At 38.8% G+C, this 14848-nt stretch overlaps 1 protein-coding gene across 1 annotated transcript in view; it reads right to left on the bottom strand.

Annotated features, from left to right (window-relative positions):
- ABCB5 (ATP binding cassette subfamily B member 5) overlaps positions 1-14102 on the bottom strand; it is a 33272-nt gene extending 19170 nt beyond the window's left edge. Inside the window, exons 1-13 of the mRNA XM_035562495.1 lie at positions 14054-14102; positions 12853-12940; positions 12693-12738; positions 11473-11626; positions 10987-11053; positions 10557-10748; positions 9291-9462; positions 8357-8481; positions 7152-7329; positions 4993-5106; positions 4004-4114; positions 1479-1604; positions 13-216 (exon numbers count right to left, since the gene is read on the bottom strand). Coding sequence (XP_035418388.1) covers positions 13-216; positions 1479-1604; positions 4004-4114; positions 4993-5106; positions 7152-7329; positions 8357-8481; positions 9291-9462; positions 10557-10748; positions 10987-11053; positions 11473-11626; positions 12693-12738; positions 12853-12940; positions 14054-14102 — 1626 coding nt within the window. The remainder of the gene's footprint in view (positions 1-12; positions 217-1478; positions 1605-4003; positions 4115-4992; positions 5107-7151; positions 7330-8356; positions 8482-9290; positions 9463-10556; positions 10749-10986; positions 11054-11472; positions 11627-12692; positions 12739-12852; positions 12941-14053) is intronic.
- Positions 14103-14848: the final 746 nt, after the last annotated feature.

Raw genomic sequence — 14848 nt, 5'->3', positions numbered from 1 at the left:
TCATGAACTCACATCAGGCAGTCTAGATATGAAGTCAAAAGCATTGGCTTCCTTGGCTGCTTGCTCAATTTCAGCATCAGAAATATCTTCTCTGCCATAGCGAATGTTCTCAGCTATCGTTGTTGCAAACAAAACAGGCTCCTGGCTCACAATACCAATATTTTCTCTTAGCCACTTTACATTAAGTGTCCGAATATCCTGACCATCTAAGATAACCTGAGAAAAAAGTGTATGTTAGAATTTGAGGAAATGCATTTTGTTTATAATAAATCCATTGTTACTACTTAAGTATCATCTACAAGGACAAAAAAAAAGAAAGAAAGAAAGAAACAAAAGAAAATTAGTGTCCTCTTTAATAGAAAACTAAGCCAGAGAAGTTACAACAGTAATTTTTCCATCTACTGCACAAACTAGAAAACAGCAAGGAGCAGTATAACCAGAGAAATCAGGGTTTTGTCCAACAACTACGCTGTCCAAGAACAAACCCAGCTTAAGAGTTTTCCAGCTTCCCTACACACTATTTACTACATTTTCATGCCCCTGTGCCACAGTTTGCGGTCCTCTCAGTTGTGGCAATGCTTTACACCACATCGAAGAAATAATCCAAATAGACTGACGTGAAGTGAGAGGTCATTTTTCTTACCTAGATCACTTGCAATGTGACCATATGAACATTAGTATCAGCACAGGAGAGAAACAAAACTGTGACTGTTCATTCCTGTCCCCATGCCTTGGAAATGGCAAGTTTAAAAAGCATCTGTGCTGATAATTGATAACCTTGATATGCAGTGATATATAGTTCAATGTTTAATAGCACTCAACTATTTAGTGTTAATAGCACTGAACTAGTGTTAATACATAGTTCCAACTAACTGTAACAACTACTAAGTGCCATTCTTTGACTATTAAATATAGAAAGAGCATTATTCTTAAGCATGTATTTTTTTTTCTACATTTTTTTCGCCCCTTTGGAAATTTGCAATCAGAAAAATAATAAATATTTCTCATATCTAGTGTTGAGTGCCAGTAGAGCAGACATATGCTATGTAATGATGAAGAGTTTTGCTCTGGGTTAGCAGATACAAAAAAAAACAAAAAAATGACCACTTAAAATAGGAAAACCTCTCTAGTTTATGGTCATTAAAAAAAGCAGATAAAAAGTACCGTTGGATTATTCTTTGCTTAAAAAAGTTTACAGTATCTTAAAAGACTGTTAACGAAAATAAATTTGAATAGATAGATGCAAGGATATAATTTACAGACTTGTGGTATTTACTACTTTTGGCATCACACTTGAAGGAGGAGGAGAATAATGAAGTCAGGCCACCAGAAAAAGATAGTACATTGGAAGTTTAAATCATGGAAATACAGATCTATGAAGACTAATGTTCAAATACGATAAACAATCAAAGTTCAGTCAACATGGAAAATTCATGCTTATTTTAATAGCTTTTTTTTTCTTCTTCAAAGGCACTCACTTCTCCTTGGTCAGGATCATAGAATCTCTGCAGCAACTGAACACTAGTGCTTTTTCCACAGCCACTAGCACCAACTAAAGCAATGGTCTTCCCAGTTTGAACTTTCAAGTTTAGACCTTTGAGAATCTAGAAAAGATACATCTTAGTTTGACAAATTTAGTTAGAAAACAGTCTGTCAAGGTAATTGTAGCAATAATCAAGGTAGTAGTAAGGTGCACAGTAAAGGCTGGGCATTATCAGTAAATTAAGTACAGCCAGGGATATTCTGGGGCACTGTTATGAAAGAGCCTGAATCTATGCTTCTGAAGTTTATTAGATTTTGAAACAGGATGGCTACATACAACCTGCCTTTTGGGAATGGTCCCTGGATTCTTCTGGCTACCAAACCAAGCCTGGGAATTATTTGAGAAGATTGATAACTGGAACAGGCCAAGCTCATGCCAAGAAACATTTTAAGAGTTCCCCTACATAGACCGTTACATTCCAGTGCCTGGGAAAATTCCCAGCACACTCAAATCAACTAACACAGCCACAGTATTCTAAACGTGATAGTTCAATTTATTCTAGTGGTGTGATCTGGTAGGAGGCTCAGGGTCCTGTGTTCTCTTGTCCCATTTTGCAGTGCTTAGACAGTGGCATAACAGTTATGAATCTCAAAGAAAGGTATTTAGCACCTTTGAAATATTATTGCTGAGAAACAAGTTTGCTTTCTTCTACGTTTAGAAAATAAATAGTTGTTTTGACAAGGTAACTGCTGGAAAGTCCTTACTAAAACCCAATCCTTATTGTTAACAGCCTCAGAAATCTAGGGAGTAGTTACAGACAAATGGTACCTTTGTTGCCATTTTCACATTTAGGAACATTTTACCTCAAAAGATGTCCATTTCATATATGAGTAATACTGTGTAGTTGCCAAAATATTTGGCTGCTATGGGAACTCTTCTTGTTTATACCAGGCTGATTTATAATTTTGCCTACACATGTTTTTGCAATGAGAGATTAAAATAGTTGCAATATTGCTCTCTTCTCCCTATGTTACAACCAGTGTGTTTTGTATTTAAAGAAGCTGATATCCTGATGCCTACATTATCAATCTAGAGCTACATTCTGGATACCATAATTTCTCCAGGTGCAAACACTCACAACCACCTAATAGTCTATTTCTAACTCTTTTATCAAGTAAGCTGTTGTCAAGATTAACACTGACAATAGCTAGACTCCGATCTAGTTTAGTCTACACGGGGAGATTACACTGTGTTGCACTAATCACTTGGGAGATTGTGGATAACTTTTATACATCTTTGCTGAATCTTTTTGGCCCTATTAAATAACTGATACTATTAGCAGGGAAAGCTGCTGACTCAGTAGACTTGGGAAGGATGACAAAATATTTATTTCCCTCCCTTTTGGCTTTCAGGCTCACAACACAGCTTATCTGCCTGGAGAGAATTTCTAGGAAGATGGATTAACAGTCTGATGAAGAGTCTGCCCTATCACTTGTGACTTCTCAGCCAAGAGCTGAATAAGATGCACTAAACTGCCTTCAGTTAGGCAGAGAGCCCAGCTCTGGGCCTATCCTTCAGCAGCCCCAGTGTCCTGGAAACAGATTTGATGCATAATGATTTGATACATGATGGGACAGACACCAGATAACTGAAGTGAGATGACCCATCTGAAGTAACAGCCACAGTGATGCAGACTTCCCCATTGTCACCCCTCACAGTCGGCATGCCCAGCCTTTACTTGTTAACACTTGAAATCTTTATTTCTACTCATTTCTTCATCATCAAAAAGCAGTGGCAAATCACTGTATTTCACCTTTGAATGTCAATAAGAGATTACTTGCTGAATATAGTAGAGATAAACCAACAATATACAACCGTATCACCACAGGAGCAAAGCACCATGGCAACATAACACTGCACAATAAGGTTACTGAGGAAGTTCAGCTGGCAGAAAATATGGACATCTGCTTATTGAACAGCAATTTTAACATTTGTCCAGAATAACATTTGATTTCCAAATACATGTTTAGGAAGGTAGGTTTGAATTCATTTGAAGTCCTATTGTTATAAAGCCTAACTATTTCACAGGTCACCTTTCCTCACATAGGACATCACAGCAACTCAGGACAACCAAGGGACTGAAAAGAGCAACTTCATGGATTAACTACGTAAGGTCTAGAAGTTTTAGTGACAAATTTTGAGGGGAAAAAACAAAACAAAATCAAACAAAACATCTTATTTGGTTTATCATAGATCTTGTTCATAGAAATTCAGACTAAGAGCAACACACATCCTTTTCTTAGCTTTGTCCAACAGAGTATAGTGAGCAGGTAGCCAGTGGCAGTAGATCGAGAGCTTTGTCTTTTGACATTATGGATTTATCCCCAGTAGTGCACAATCCCCCAAGACAGGATGCATTTTGCATTAAAGAACAACAGCATCATCAACAAGATTAGAGAAAGAATCTTGGACAGGCTTCAGGATTTCAGTCCAGCAGGTGCATCTAACATGAACACTTACTTTAACATCAGGTCTGGATGGGTAACTGAAATGGATGTTTCTGAATTCGATTTCTCCTATGATCTTGTCAGGTTTGTAGCCTTCCTTAGAACTGCTGTCTATAAGCCGTTTCTGGAAAGAGGTTTTAATATATTGCTTGTTACTACACTTTTGGAACTGCTATTTCTGCTGGCTACATTGTTCAATACTTTCTTAGATACCAATTTACACTGCACCACACCATTACAAAGCTACATTTTACTTGCAGGATGCTGAATGCAGAGGAACCAAATTTTAATTCTACAGATATAGCACATTTGAAAATGAGGAAAAAAATGAAAAAATCAGTAATTCAATAACTTAACTATACTTTCTTGCAGCCAAAACATGGCTCTCAATTATGCATATAGGAGGGTTATAGACACACATCAGGATGAATGATGTAGACATTTCTGTATGAACTTCCTAGCCCTAATTGTTTTAATTATTTTATATACACAGATATTGAACCAGCAATAACAGCAAAAGGGAGATTACAACAGTGTGGAAACCATTTTTTCACAGCAACATCAGCACGTAACTTTACATTAATATAGCTTTCAATAGCACTATTTAATCCCCTCTGCAATCCCACCCTTTCCCTACCCCCCCCAAAAATAAAAAACAAAAACAAAAAGACAGCTCAGCTGAAATTGTGCATACATGCATTCAAGAAAAAAAAAAGTATAGTGCCTTACTACATTCCCTCTGGAGTTGCAAATCTAATATTGGAGAAGAACTGTATCCATAAATAAAGATGCACATGCCAGGTTTCCCAACATTCACTGTAGCAAATAATGAGGCAGGTTTTTTTTTTTTTAATATAAATGGAAATACTGGCTTCAGCAGTAGGCATCTATAGAGTTTATGGTTGAGGGTTTTTTTTTTTTTTTTTGGCCATTTGTGTTACACACCAAGGAAAGGCGAAAATTTTAAGTGTGGTTGAAAGGCTTTTCTACTTGGATTCTTACCTTATTGATAATTCGATATACTTCATAGGCAGCCCCACGCGCATTAGACACACTCTCCAAGTTGGGAGCTGCCTGTCCCAAGGAGAAGGCTCCAACAAGCACACAGAAGAACACCTGAGAGAGAGAGAGAGAGAGAGAGAGAGAGAGAGAGAGAGAGAGAGAGAAGCCTTGTGGTTAATCATGATTACAGAGTCACTAGTCCCTAACTGTTAAATGTCTAAAGATGTTCTATTTTTTTTCTAGGAAAATTAAATGTGGAAGTGAAAGGTGTGTTTCAGACATCTGTGTCCACTCCCATTTTCCTGAAGTGAATAGCAACTACTTGTATTGGGTTTACCTGGCAAGGTTTTGGTATCAGGGGGCTGCAGGGGTGGCCTCTGTGAGCAGAGCCCAGCAGCTGCCTCATGTCAGGTCAGAGACAGCTCCAAAGGGACCTGCCGCTGGCCAGAGCTGAGTCAGTAAGTGATGTAGTTTGTACCTCTGTGAGAGGAGACTTAAGAAAGGGAAAAAATTGCTGCACCACAGCAGCTGGCAGAGCAAGGAGGAGAACCAGCCCTGCAGACACCAAGGTCAGTGCAGCAGGAGGACAGGAGGTGCTCCAGCCATGCAGCAGAAGTTCCCCTGTGGCCTGTGGAGAGGCCCCTGGTGGAGCAGGCTGTCCCCCTGCAACCCATGGGTCCCACATGGAGCAGATCTCCACGCTGCAGCCCGTGGAGGAGCCCCCGGTGGAGCAGGTGGATGTGGCCCGGAGGAGGCTGCGGCCCATGGAGAGCCCCCACAGGAGCAGGCCCCGGGCTGGAGCTGCAGCCCGTGGAGAGGAGCCCACGCAGGAGCAGGGGGTCTGGGGGGAGCTGTCACCCATGGGGGACCCGTGTTGGAGCAGTTTGCTCCTGGGGGATGGACCCCGTGGTACGGAGCCGTGTGGGAGCAGTTCTTGAAGAGCTGCTGCCTGTGGGCAGCCCCCGTAAGCTCAGTTCAGGAAGGACGGCATCCCGTGGGAAGGACCCCATGTGGAGCAGGGGCAGAGAGTAGCCATGAAGGAGCAGCAGAGACGAAGTGTTAGGGACTGACCGCAGCCCCCATCCCCTGTTCCCCTGCACCGCTCAGGGGGAGAAAGTAGAAAAGGGTTGATGAGAAGGAAGGTGTTTTAGTTTTTTACTGCTTTAGCTTATTAGTAATAGGTAATAAATGATATTAATCTCCCTGTGCTGAGTCTGTTTTGCCCATGATGATAATTTGTGAGTGCTCTCCCTGTTCTTATCTCAATCCTTGAGCCCTTTCCATCGTATTTTCTCCCCTTTTCCCTTTGAGTAGGGGGAGTGAGAGAGTGGTTGTGGTGTGTGTTCAGCTGCCACAACCAGTAAAACCACCATGCTACTGACATGCTTTTTTTGGCATAAAGAGTTTTCTTTTTGATGCTTTATATTTTTTATTTTTTAAAGTCATCTACAAACAGAACACATCTTTCTCTGTTGCTTTCCAGATGTCACCAAAGTTAAGGGACCCCCAAAATTCAGTCCAGAGTTTCCTAATTGAAGTCCCACATGTGGGATCAACACACAATTAACTTCACTTGCTATGAGGAACCATAGTCAGAGAACTTGTCAGAAGTCACTTGGGTATCATAGCCAAGCATGTAGCCAAACTTTTGATGACAAGGCACCTAAATATTCTCAAATCAATACTAACTTAGTCATATTAGTAATGGATGGTAAATCCTTGCAAGTAAACAATAACAGCAGACATCATGCCTAAATGAGATCTGGAGGATTTCATAGTACATATTCAACACACCATTGAGATTCATTTAGTCCTAGGAGCTAACTAGAATTTTGTTGGAAAGCCATGTAATTTATCTTTGCCTCCTAACGATCAGCTCTAGGTTGTTCATCCTGTCCTGTGCTTAAAACAGATCCTCTGCATATAATTTTGCCTCTACATTGATTAGAGCGGGAATCCAGGTGCCCTGCTCAAACCTGTAACATCAAAAGCTAGGTAAGATGAATGCCTTCTTTCCAGTTATTTTACACCAAGCAAGTTTGTAACAGCTAATTTAACAAGCACTTAGGAGAAAATAGGGATAATCGTATGTACTACTTACATATCAGTATTTTCTTGAATTTGCAGAACATTTTTCAAAGCTGCATTGCTATACTTACAATTAACACGTGGCCAATGTCATAATTTTCTTTCTCCTCAGCAGTGAGCTTGGTTCCATACCAAAATGCAAGAGCATAGGATCCAAATATAAGAAACTGTGAAACACCTAGAGATACATTGGTGGTAATGGACTTTTTCACTCCAGCGCTTCTAGCCAGCTCTAGGTTAGCATCATATCTGAAAATGGATGAAGAAACAGTTATTTTGACATGCCATTCAGATTGATATTTCCCATGGCCCTTTTTAAATAACAGTTTTTTTCTGGCATAAAAGCAATTGAAGTCTCACATACTGCAGAGAATATTTTTGGCAACAGACTAGTAGGTATACAATTCCTTTTGAGTAAATCTGTTCTGACATATTCTGACAACATCTAAACTTGTCGTTCACAGGTTTAGATGATACCACTATGGAAGACATACATTGAAAACAACTGAGTAGCATGGCTTCATTATCATGACAAAAGACAAGATACCACTCTTGAGAAATTTGTTTGCATTAGTCTTGAGGGGAAGTCTTGAAAAACATTTATCAACATTACCTATCAAAGGTAAGGTTTAGCCTTCCACATCTGAAAAAAAATGAAAGCCCAAACAAAAATGGGTACTATGGTTGAAGGCAGGTAAATGAATAAAAGCCAGGGCTTCTGATGCCAGAACAGATGACTAAAAGTCCCTTGCAAAGATAAACATTGTGAAAGCACTGTGCAGTGAAAGATTGCTTTTCCTAACTCTGAGGTCATCATCCAAGAGCTATGTAGGAGTAACAATCCACAGTTTCAAAAATGCTCTACTCAGTCCCTGGTGATCAGCCGTACCTGATTCGTAAAAGGTAAGTCATTTGATACATGTGACTAGGACATGCTGGATTAGGCCAACAGGCGTTATTTGCAAATCAAAGTAATAAAAAGCAGTGATATGATTTTACTTCAGACCATTATCCAGTGAAGCTTAAATATAAGTCATTAATCAAAGATAAAAACAGCAGTGTGCATGCTCTAGAAGTTAGTTAATCAATCACATGCTTTGCTGCATTTGACAACTAGGTAAAGATAACCAGATCTCCAGATCTCATTCAGAAGAAAAATTTGGGTCTATGATGCTGTCCTGGTTTTGGCTGACCCTCCAATAAAACAAACAAACCAAAACTCCCAGAGCCAAACTCAAACTCACTTTAAATACAATTATTAATTCAAAAAGCTTACTTTGCTAATGCCTTCTGCTGTCCATTGAAAGCCACAACTGTCCTGATCGCAGTCAAAATTTCTTCTGCCACAGCTCCTGCTTTGGCATAAGCAGACAGCTCTTTAGCAGTAAGGGATGCCAGAAGCTGGAAAGTTGAAAAACAGATATTATCACAGTATATCGAAAGGATATACACACTGTACTGGTGTTCTCTAAATAATGGGGACAAGCAGCATTTTTACATAATGGTGCTCAGAGCATAGACGTATCACCTACTGAGGTGGTAAACTTTGAAGTATGTATGCTAGTCACACTACAGCTTCTAATATTCTTCCTACCTTATTTGAAATGCTTTAAGAGGCAAAAAAGTAAGTAACCACTCAGAAATACAAGCAGTACCCATTAATGTGGCTACAACACATCACAAGGGAAAAAAAAAATTTCTTTGCTTGAAAGGGAAACCTGCCCAGCTATTTCATTAATTTGTTTCAGTCCTGTCTGTGGTAGCTGTATCTACACCCTAGTGTCAACTGTAAGCAGCATGAAACTTGGTAAAAATAATTTGCAAGAAATGTGGTGTCCTGTACATACGGATGGAAAGAACTTGAAAGGTACTTGTTTTAACAGGTAAGAGTGAGGATCATGAGCATGTGCCTGGGCTGCCCCAGGCAGTGTTCTGCACAAGGAAAATGCTATGTGAGGAAGATGCTGATGCCAATTATCCTCTTGCCCATGGCATGAAAACGGTAGAGGAATGAGAGGAATATGACATGCAAGTACATGCTTGGGAACTCAGAAAAGCTACAGAGGAAGCAGAAATCATAAAGGAAATGCGGGACAAACCTCCCAATTTAGAAACCACACTAGGTTTCTCCCATTCTCTCCTTTCATGTGCATGAGAAAAATTGTAATGTTTTTCTGGTTTGCTCTGTTTGTTAATCCCCAAACACTTACAGTTGACCAAACTGCTGCTGATGCAGCTAGAAGAGGGCTGACTGACAAAATCACCAGTGTCAGCTTCCACCCGTGGATGAATCCTATAACAATCCCTGCCAGAAATGTGGCAAAAAACTGTACGAATATACAGATCTTGTCTCCGATGCCTTCATGGATGGTGTTGATGTCACTTTAAATAACAATAATAAAAAGAAAGATTTGTTAACTTTGAATGACTTTCATTCTACCTCCCCCCATTTCATGCTGTGTGGCCTAATGTCAGAAGTTTTGCCATTTCCTAACTGGCATAGCAGAATTTCTAACCACAGCTACTGTGCAGTACCACTGGTCTCTTGTGTGGCCAAAGCACAGCAGAAACCTCCTATTTTTTTTTCCTAGTTTCCCGTACTTTCTATCATTCTCTGGTGTTTCTATACACCGTTACTAGGTCACAGATGACCTAGTTTCCTTATCCAGTATCCAAATGGAGAAGTAAAAGTAAACAGATAAATGGCCTCCTCACCTCCTGTGACCCTATCCAAATGACTTTCCTTTGTGTTCTCCAATGCATTATGTTCCTAATTTTGTTTACAGCCTCAGATTATGTGTTATCTTCACTCTATCAGAAAAACATTATTTGGAAGAAACTTTGTTTTTCCATACACATTTTCCTTTCCCATTTTCTTTTCCCAGCAAGTACAGATAATAGATCTGAGAGGGATTTTATTTAAGCTTCTCTTGCACTTTTCAGGACACAGCTCTTTTCAAAACTACCTCAAAACCCAGGAAAGTCTGTGCTCATGCATATAGTCCTCATCCCTAAATCTATTGAGAGATATGGAAGAGGACCAAAGACTAACTGACATTGGACTGAGTCCAGTCTGAGATCTGGCTAGATGTAAGCTCAAGTTCATTTCCATTCAATGAAGTGTCAGAGCTTTCAGTGTTTGTAAACTAGCTGGAGCTGGAGAAAGCAGAGCTGTTTATCTAGTACTGTCTGCCACGTACTTCATAAATGTTACAAAGGTAGCGCCAAACAAGTAGAATACTACATTTCGTAACATAACCCCTTCAAGTGCATGTATCACAGAAACTGCACAAAGCAAGTGGAAAAACAATAACAAATTTCTCCCTCAGAGCTGTAATATTTCAAGTCAGTAGTGTTTTTGTTTGTTTGTTTTCATAAAAAAGTAAAAGCTCTCTATAGGTTATCCTATAGATGTTTAAAAGAAAACTGCCATTTATCGTCATGCTTAGGAGGTCAAAAAAAACCAGAGCTCTCACTCCGTCAGTCTGGTGTTCAGTGTTCCTATCTGGGTACTATCAAACCAAGCCATCTCCTGATGGAGCACTGCAAAAAAGAACTTCTGACGGATCCTTGCTGACTGCCTCGTAGCAGCAACCAAAAATGTCCATACTTGGATCATGCTCAGGATCAACACAGCAAAGCCAATTCCCACATAGTAGTAAGCAAACCTGCAATAAGGAGACAAAAGGCCATATAACCACAAGGTATTTTGTGGAAGAAGTTACACAGAAAGCCACAATCAGTCTTTATTTACCCCACCACAGTAAACATGGAAGTCACATTAATAGGTACATTATTGTGAAGCCTTTCTGAAGAGGTAGAAATTTGGCTTCTGCTTGAAGGGATAACACAATAAAAGAAAATCCCCCAATAGTCTGTTAACAGAATAACTACAAAGATTCTTACTTTGTCATTTCAGCTTCTATATCTATACCTGGAATTGATGGACAGATGGAGCTATTTACTGAAGTATCTATGGGGAAAAACAAATATTTAAGAAAGTATCTTCTACGTATGATAAATCATGACAATACAGGGTCATCAGTTTTGGAATGATTTGTATTTTCGAAGTAGAGTCAGACATGTGGCAGATGCACATACATTTATTTCTTCTGAAATTCTAATAACAGTAGATAGCTGATAAATCATGACATAAAAGGTGGTTCATCCTCCTTACTACACCACCCAAAATGAAGTTCATTTATAAGGAGCATAACCAACACACTGCCTTTGTCCTGTTCAAGCAATTAAGGTTTAATATGATTGGGTAATTTGCAACAAGATGAATTTCACTCTTGTTCTGATAAGTACCAGGTGCATAGTCTGGAGAACAATCTTAGATCCTGTAGCAAAACATAACTAGTACACAGCAAAGTCTAATTTTAACTTTACCTTTTGACGCATTTGAATTCACACCACTTAGCACAAAGCTGTTTGTCATATCTCCAAAGACAATGATCATAAGTGGTAATCCAGTACCATTTGCAGCAGCTGCGATCAAGCCAACTACCATCAAAAGTATATCCAACCAATCAGCATAGCGAAACTATGTGAACATTAAAGGAAGAGTAAAAGTTATGCCTGGCAGTTCATACTAGTTACAATACAGCAGACTTACAGAATACACATTTCCTAGAATCATAGAATGGTTTGTATTCTGAAAAGCAATGATACTACAGCTGAAGGCAAAATCAGACCATGAGAAGAATTTTGTAGTAGATTCCATACATCTTTAAATCACTTATTCAGTAAGGTTGCTGAGGGAGTGTTGGCAAGACATATGGTTACTCCCCAGCTCAGCAGAAAGTTAGAAAAAATAAATAAAAATGTATATCGTACATGTTTCTAAGTGATGGACTTCTCTGCACAATACATTACATTTAGCATTCCAGTAAGTTTCATATTTACCAAGATAACGCCTTTGAAATGTAAACAAGAGTGAGTTATTGATCAGCACCTGGCTTGTATCTAACGGGAGAGAATGTTTGCAGCAGTGATTGTATCTTAAGACTTGCCTATCCTTCAATGTTTCTTTGGTTTAAAAAAGGATGCAAATTTAAATTGCAATAGCTGTTCTTGGATGTGATTCATCTGAAACGAGACCATTTTATTGTTGACTGCCCTAGCACACTTCCAAAGTGTAAATGGACATGGAATAAACCAGAGAAGAATAAAAGTTCTCTTATTCCAGAACAAGCAAGTTCACACGTAGGGTTAATAGCTATTGTATAGAAAATGGAAACAAAAATGTACCCCTGGTTCTTTCAGACAGCAAATCCTTCAGATATCAAACACAGGATAAATCCTTTATTAAATATCACCAAGGGAAGGACCTTCACAGTATGTGTAGCTGAGATCAGCGTAAGCATGGGTGAACCTCATTCTCCAAAAGCACTAACATTGAATTGCTTTAAGTGCTACCAATACACTAAGATTGGAACCTGACATAACAGGTCAAATTTTAAAAGACAGCTACCATCAACATTAGCGTTTCATAGGTCTCAGGATTATTCTCCTTTTTTGATTTATGAACCACAATTAATAGGCAAACAATTCACAATGACAAAAAAAGAAAAGGAAATCTAAGGTAGACCATCAATCTGGACACTAACCAGTTCAAAAACGCCAACCACCTTTTTCTCTGGCTTATTTTCCTTCCTAGAAAACACAAGATACAATTAAGATAAGCTTTTTCTAGGAAAGCCATATTAAAAATAAACCCATACACCCAACATACCCATGGCCAATACGTTCATTTCAAAAAATGCCTACTTTTTTTTCTTGGTCTTTAACTGGTCACTATGTTCAAGATCTTCATCATGTTGGAAAGAAGGGTTGTCATACTCTGTACTTGCAGATTCTGTGGAAGAAGCAGCAGACTTTGTTAACATAACATTCCATATTTTCTTCCAGTTTCCTGCAACTTTCCTTGCTGGTTCTTTTGCTTTTCAAGCTTAAAGATTATTTCTTTCCCACATGTTCTTGAAATAGCCCAATGATATTTTTTGAAACTTCCTTTCTCTTCGGTTCATCTCCTCTTCAGAAGAAGCTTACAGCTTCATTTCTGAGTTGAATATTATTAAAATATACCTATACAGAAAAGTTACAAAGGACTAAAAGCAAGACTTGAGCAGTGATTCTGCAAACACCTACACAACTGGTTGAAAAAAAGGGAAGTCCTAATGATATAAATTGAATTGCTTATAGGTTATAATTGATGTATTTAACACTGAATGCATGCTAATTCACTGAAGAATCACACCTTTGCCTGTAATAACCCTCATTATTTTTTCTTTGTATTGCAGTAGTTGCCACACACCCAGCTTCCTTTGTACTAAGAACTTTAGAAGTCTATACAAAAGAGGAATCCTACCCCTGAAAGCTTATAAATCTAAAAACACAGGATGTAATAAATGGATAAAGAAACTGATGAGCAACCCACAGTAAGGAGCCAGCTGTCAATTACACCAGGAGAAGAGGGTTCAAAACATCAGCTGTCTCACATCTGTACTAAGCTGAGTGAGTATAATTTGTATGTGGTTTTTCATATACCTTCATCAGTCAGTCCAAAAAGAACAATTTAGGGAAACATTCAAAGGCAGTAATGCGCTTCTACCTTAATGAATTTATCTTAGAAGCATTTTCCTGCCCAGCCTAGGACCCACCTAGATAGTTCTACCCATCTGAATGAATTTCGTTGAACTTGGTGGAATGACTCATGTATAAATGTTTTCTAGGTGGTGGCTTTAATTCACTGGAAACTCACTAGAAACTTAGGGAGCTGGAATCACTACGGAGAAAATCAGAGGTGCCCAGCAAGTCACTACATAATACAAAGATTCAGATATTGCTAATATGTTATCTCCTCTAAAACCACTATGACAATCAGGAAAGATTTATAATACACCTTCAGATTTGGAGCTGTGGAATATTCTCCTTAAATGCACATGCTATTTCCATGTATGTGGCTTACCAGCATCGGAGAGGTCCTTTTCTGTGGGATTTACAAAATGATCCTTCATTTTTGTTCTTTGTTGTATGCTTCTGAGGTAAAGGTAAAAGTCACATTAAGCAAGATCTGCATATGCAACAAAACCTTTGGAAATAGCAGATATTTAAAGAGTTCACATTATATTTGCATTTTTTTCACGAGTCATATTTTGGTCCCAACATTGTCCTATTAACAACAACAAAGAAACATATAACAGCACAATAAAAAGACTACTTTTAGGAGATATTATAAACAGTACAAACTGGAACCGTGGCACTTATTTCAGTAGCCTGTTTTAGCCGTCTTTGGTCTTTTTAGTAGTCTATGGCAAAGCCCTAGATCATTCATATTCAGATTATTGTGGATGATCTATTTCAGAACAGATGATTTCCTTCACTAGCTTCAGTAAAACTTCACTGAACAGTTGTAACAAGATTATGGTTATCGTGGTAAAGACTAAAGATACACACGTTATGCCATGCACCAGCTAAGCAAAATTTAGAGGTAGTAAGTGACTGATGCTCAGTGTCCCCAAGCTTTTCTTCTTGATGCGTCACATATAGCAGCTTAAAACACACAAGCAGAAACACATATGGATTTGATGTAGGCTAAAACGATAACGAAACAAAACGCAAAATCAACCTGACATTAACACTTGATGTTAAAGCTTGTATATTTACATATAAGTATCCTTTCTGATAGATTCCTGGCTGTGGCTGTCCTCGTATTACCTCAGCTTACCTTTACACCCAGTGCTGTGCCCACACGCGTGGGTGC

Source organism: Cygnus atratus, chromosome 2 (genome assembly GCF_013377495.2).
Source record: "Cygnus atratus isolate AKBS03 ecotype Queensland, Australia chromosome 2, CAtr_DNAZoo_HiC_assembly, whole genome shotgun sequence".
In the NCBI taxonomy this organism is placed as follows: Eukaryota; Metazoa; Chordata; class Aves; order Anseriformes; family Anatidae; genus Cygnus; species Cygnus atratus.
The sequence above is the reverse complement of the archived record's forward strand: the minus strand, read 5'-3'. Positions and strand labels throughout refer to the sequence as shown.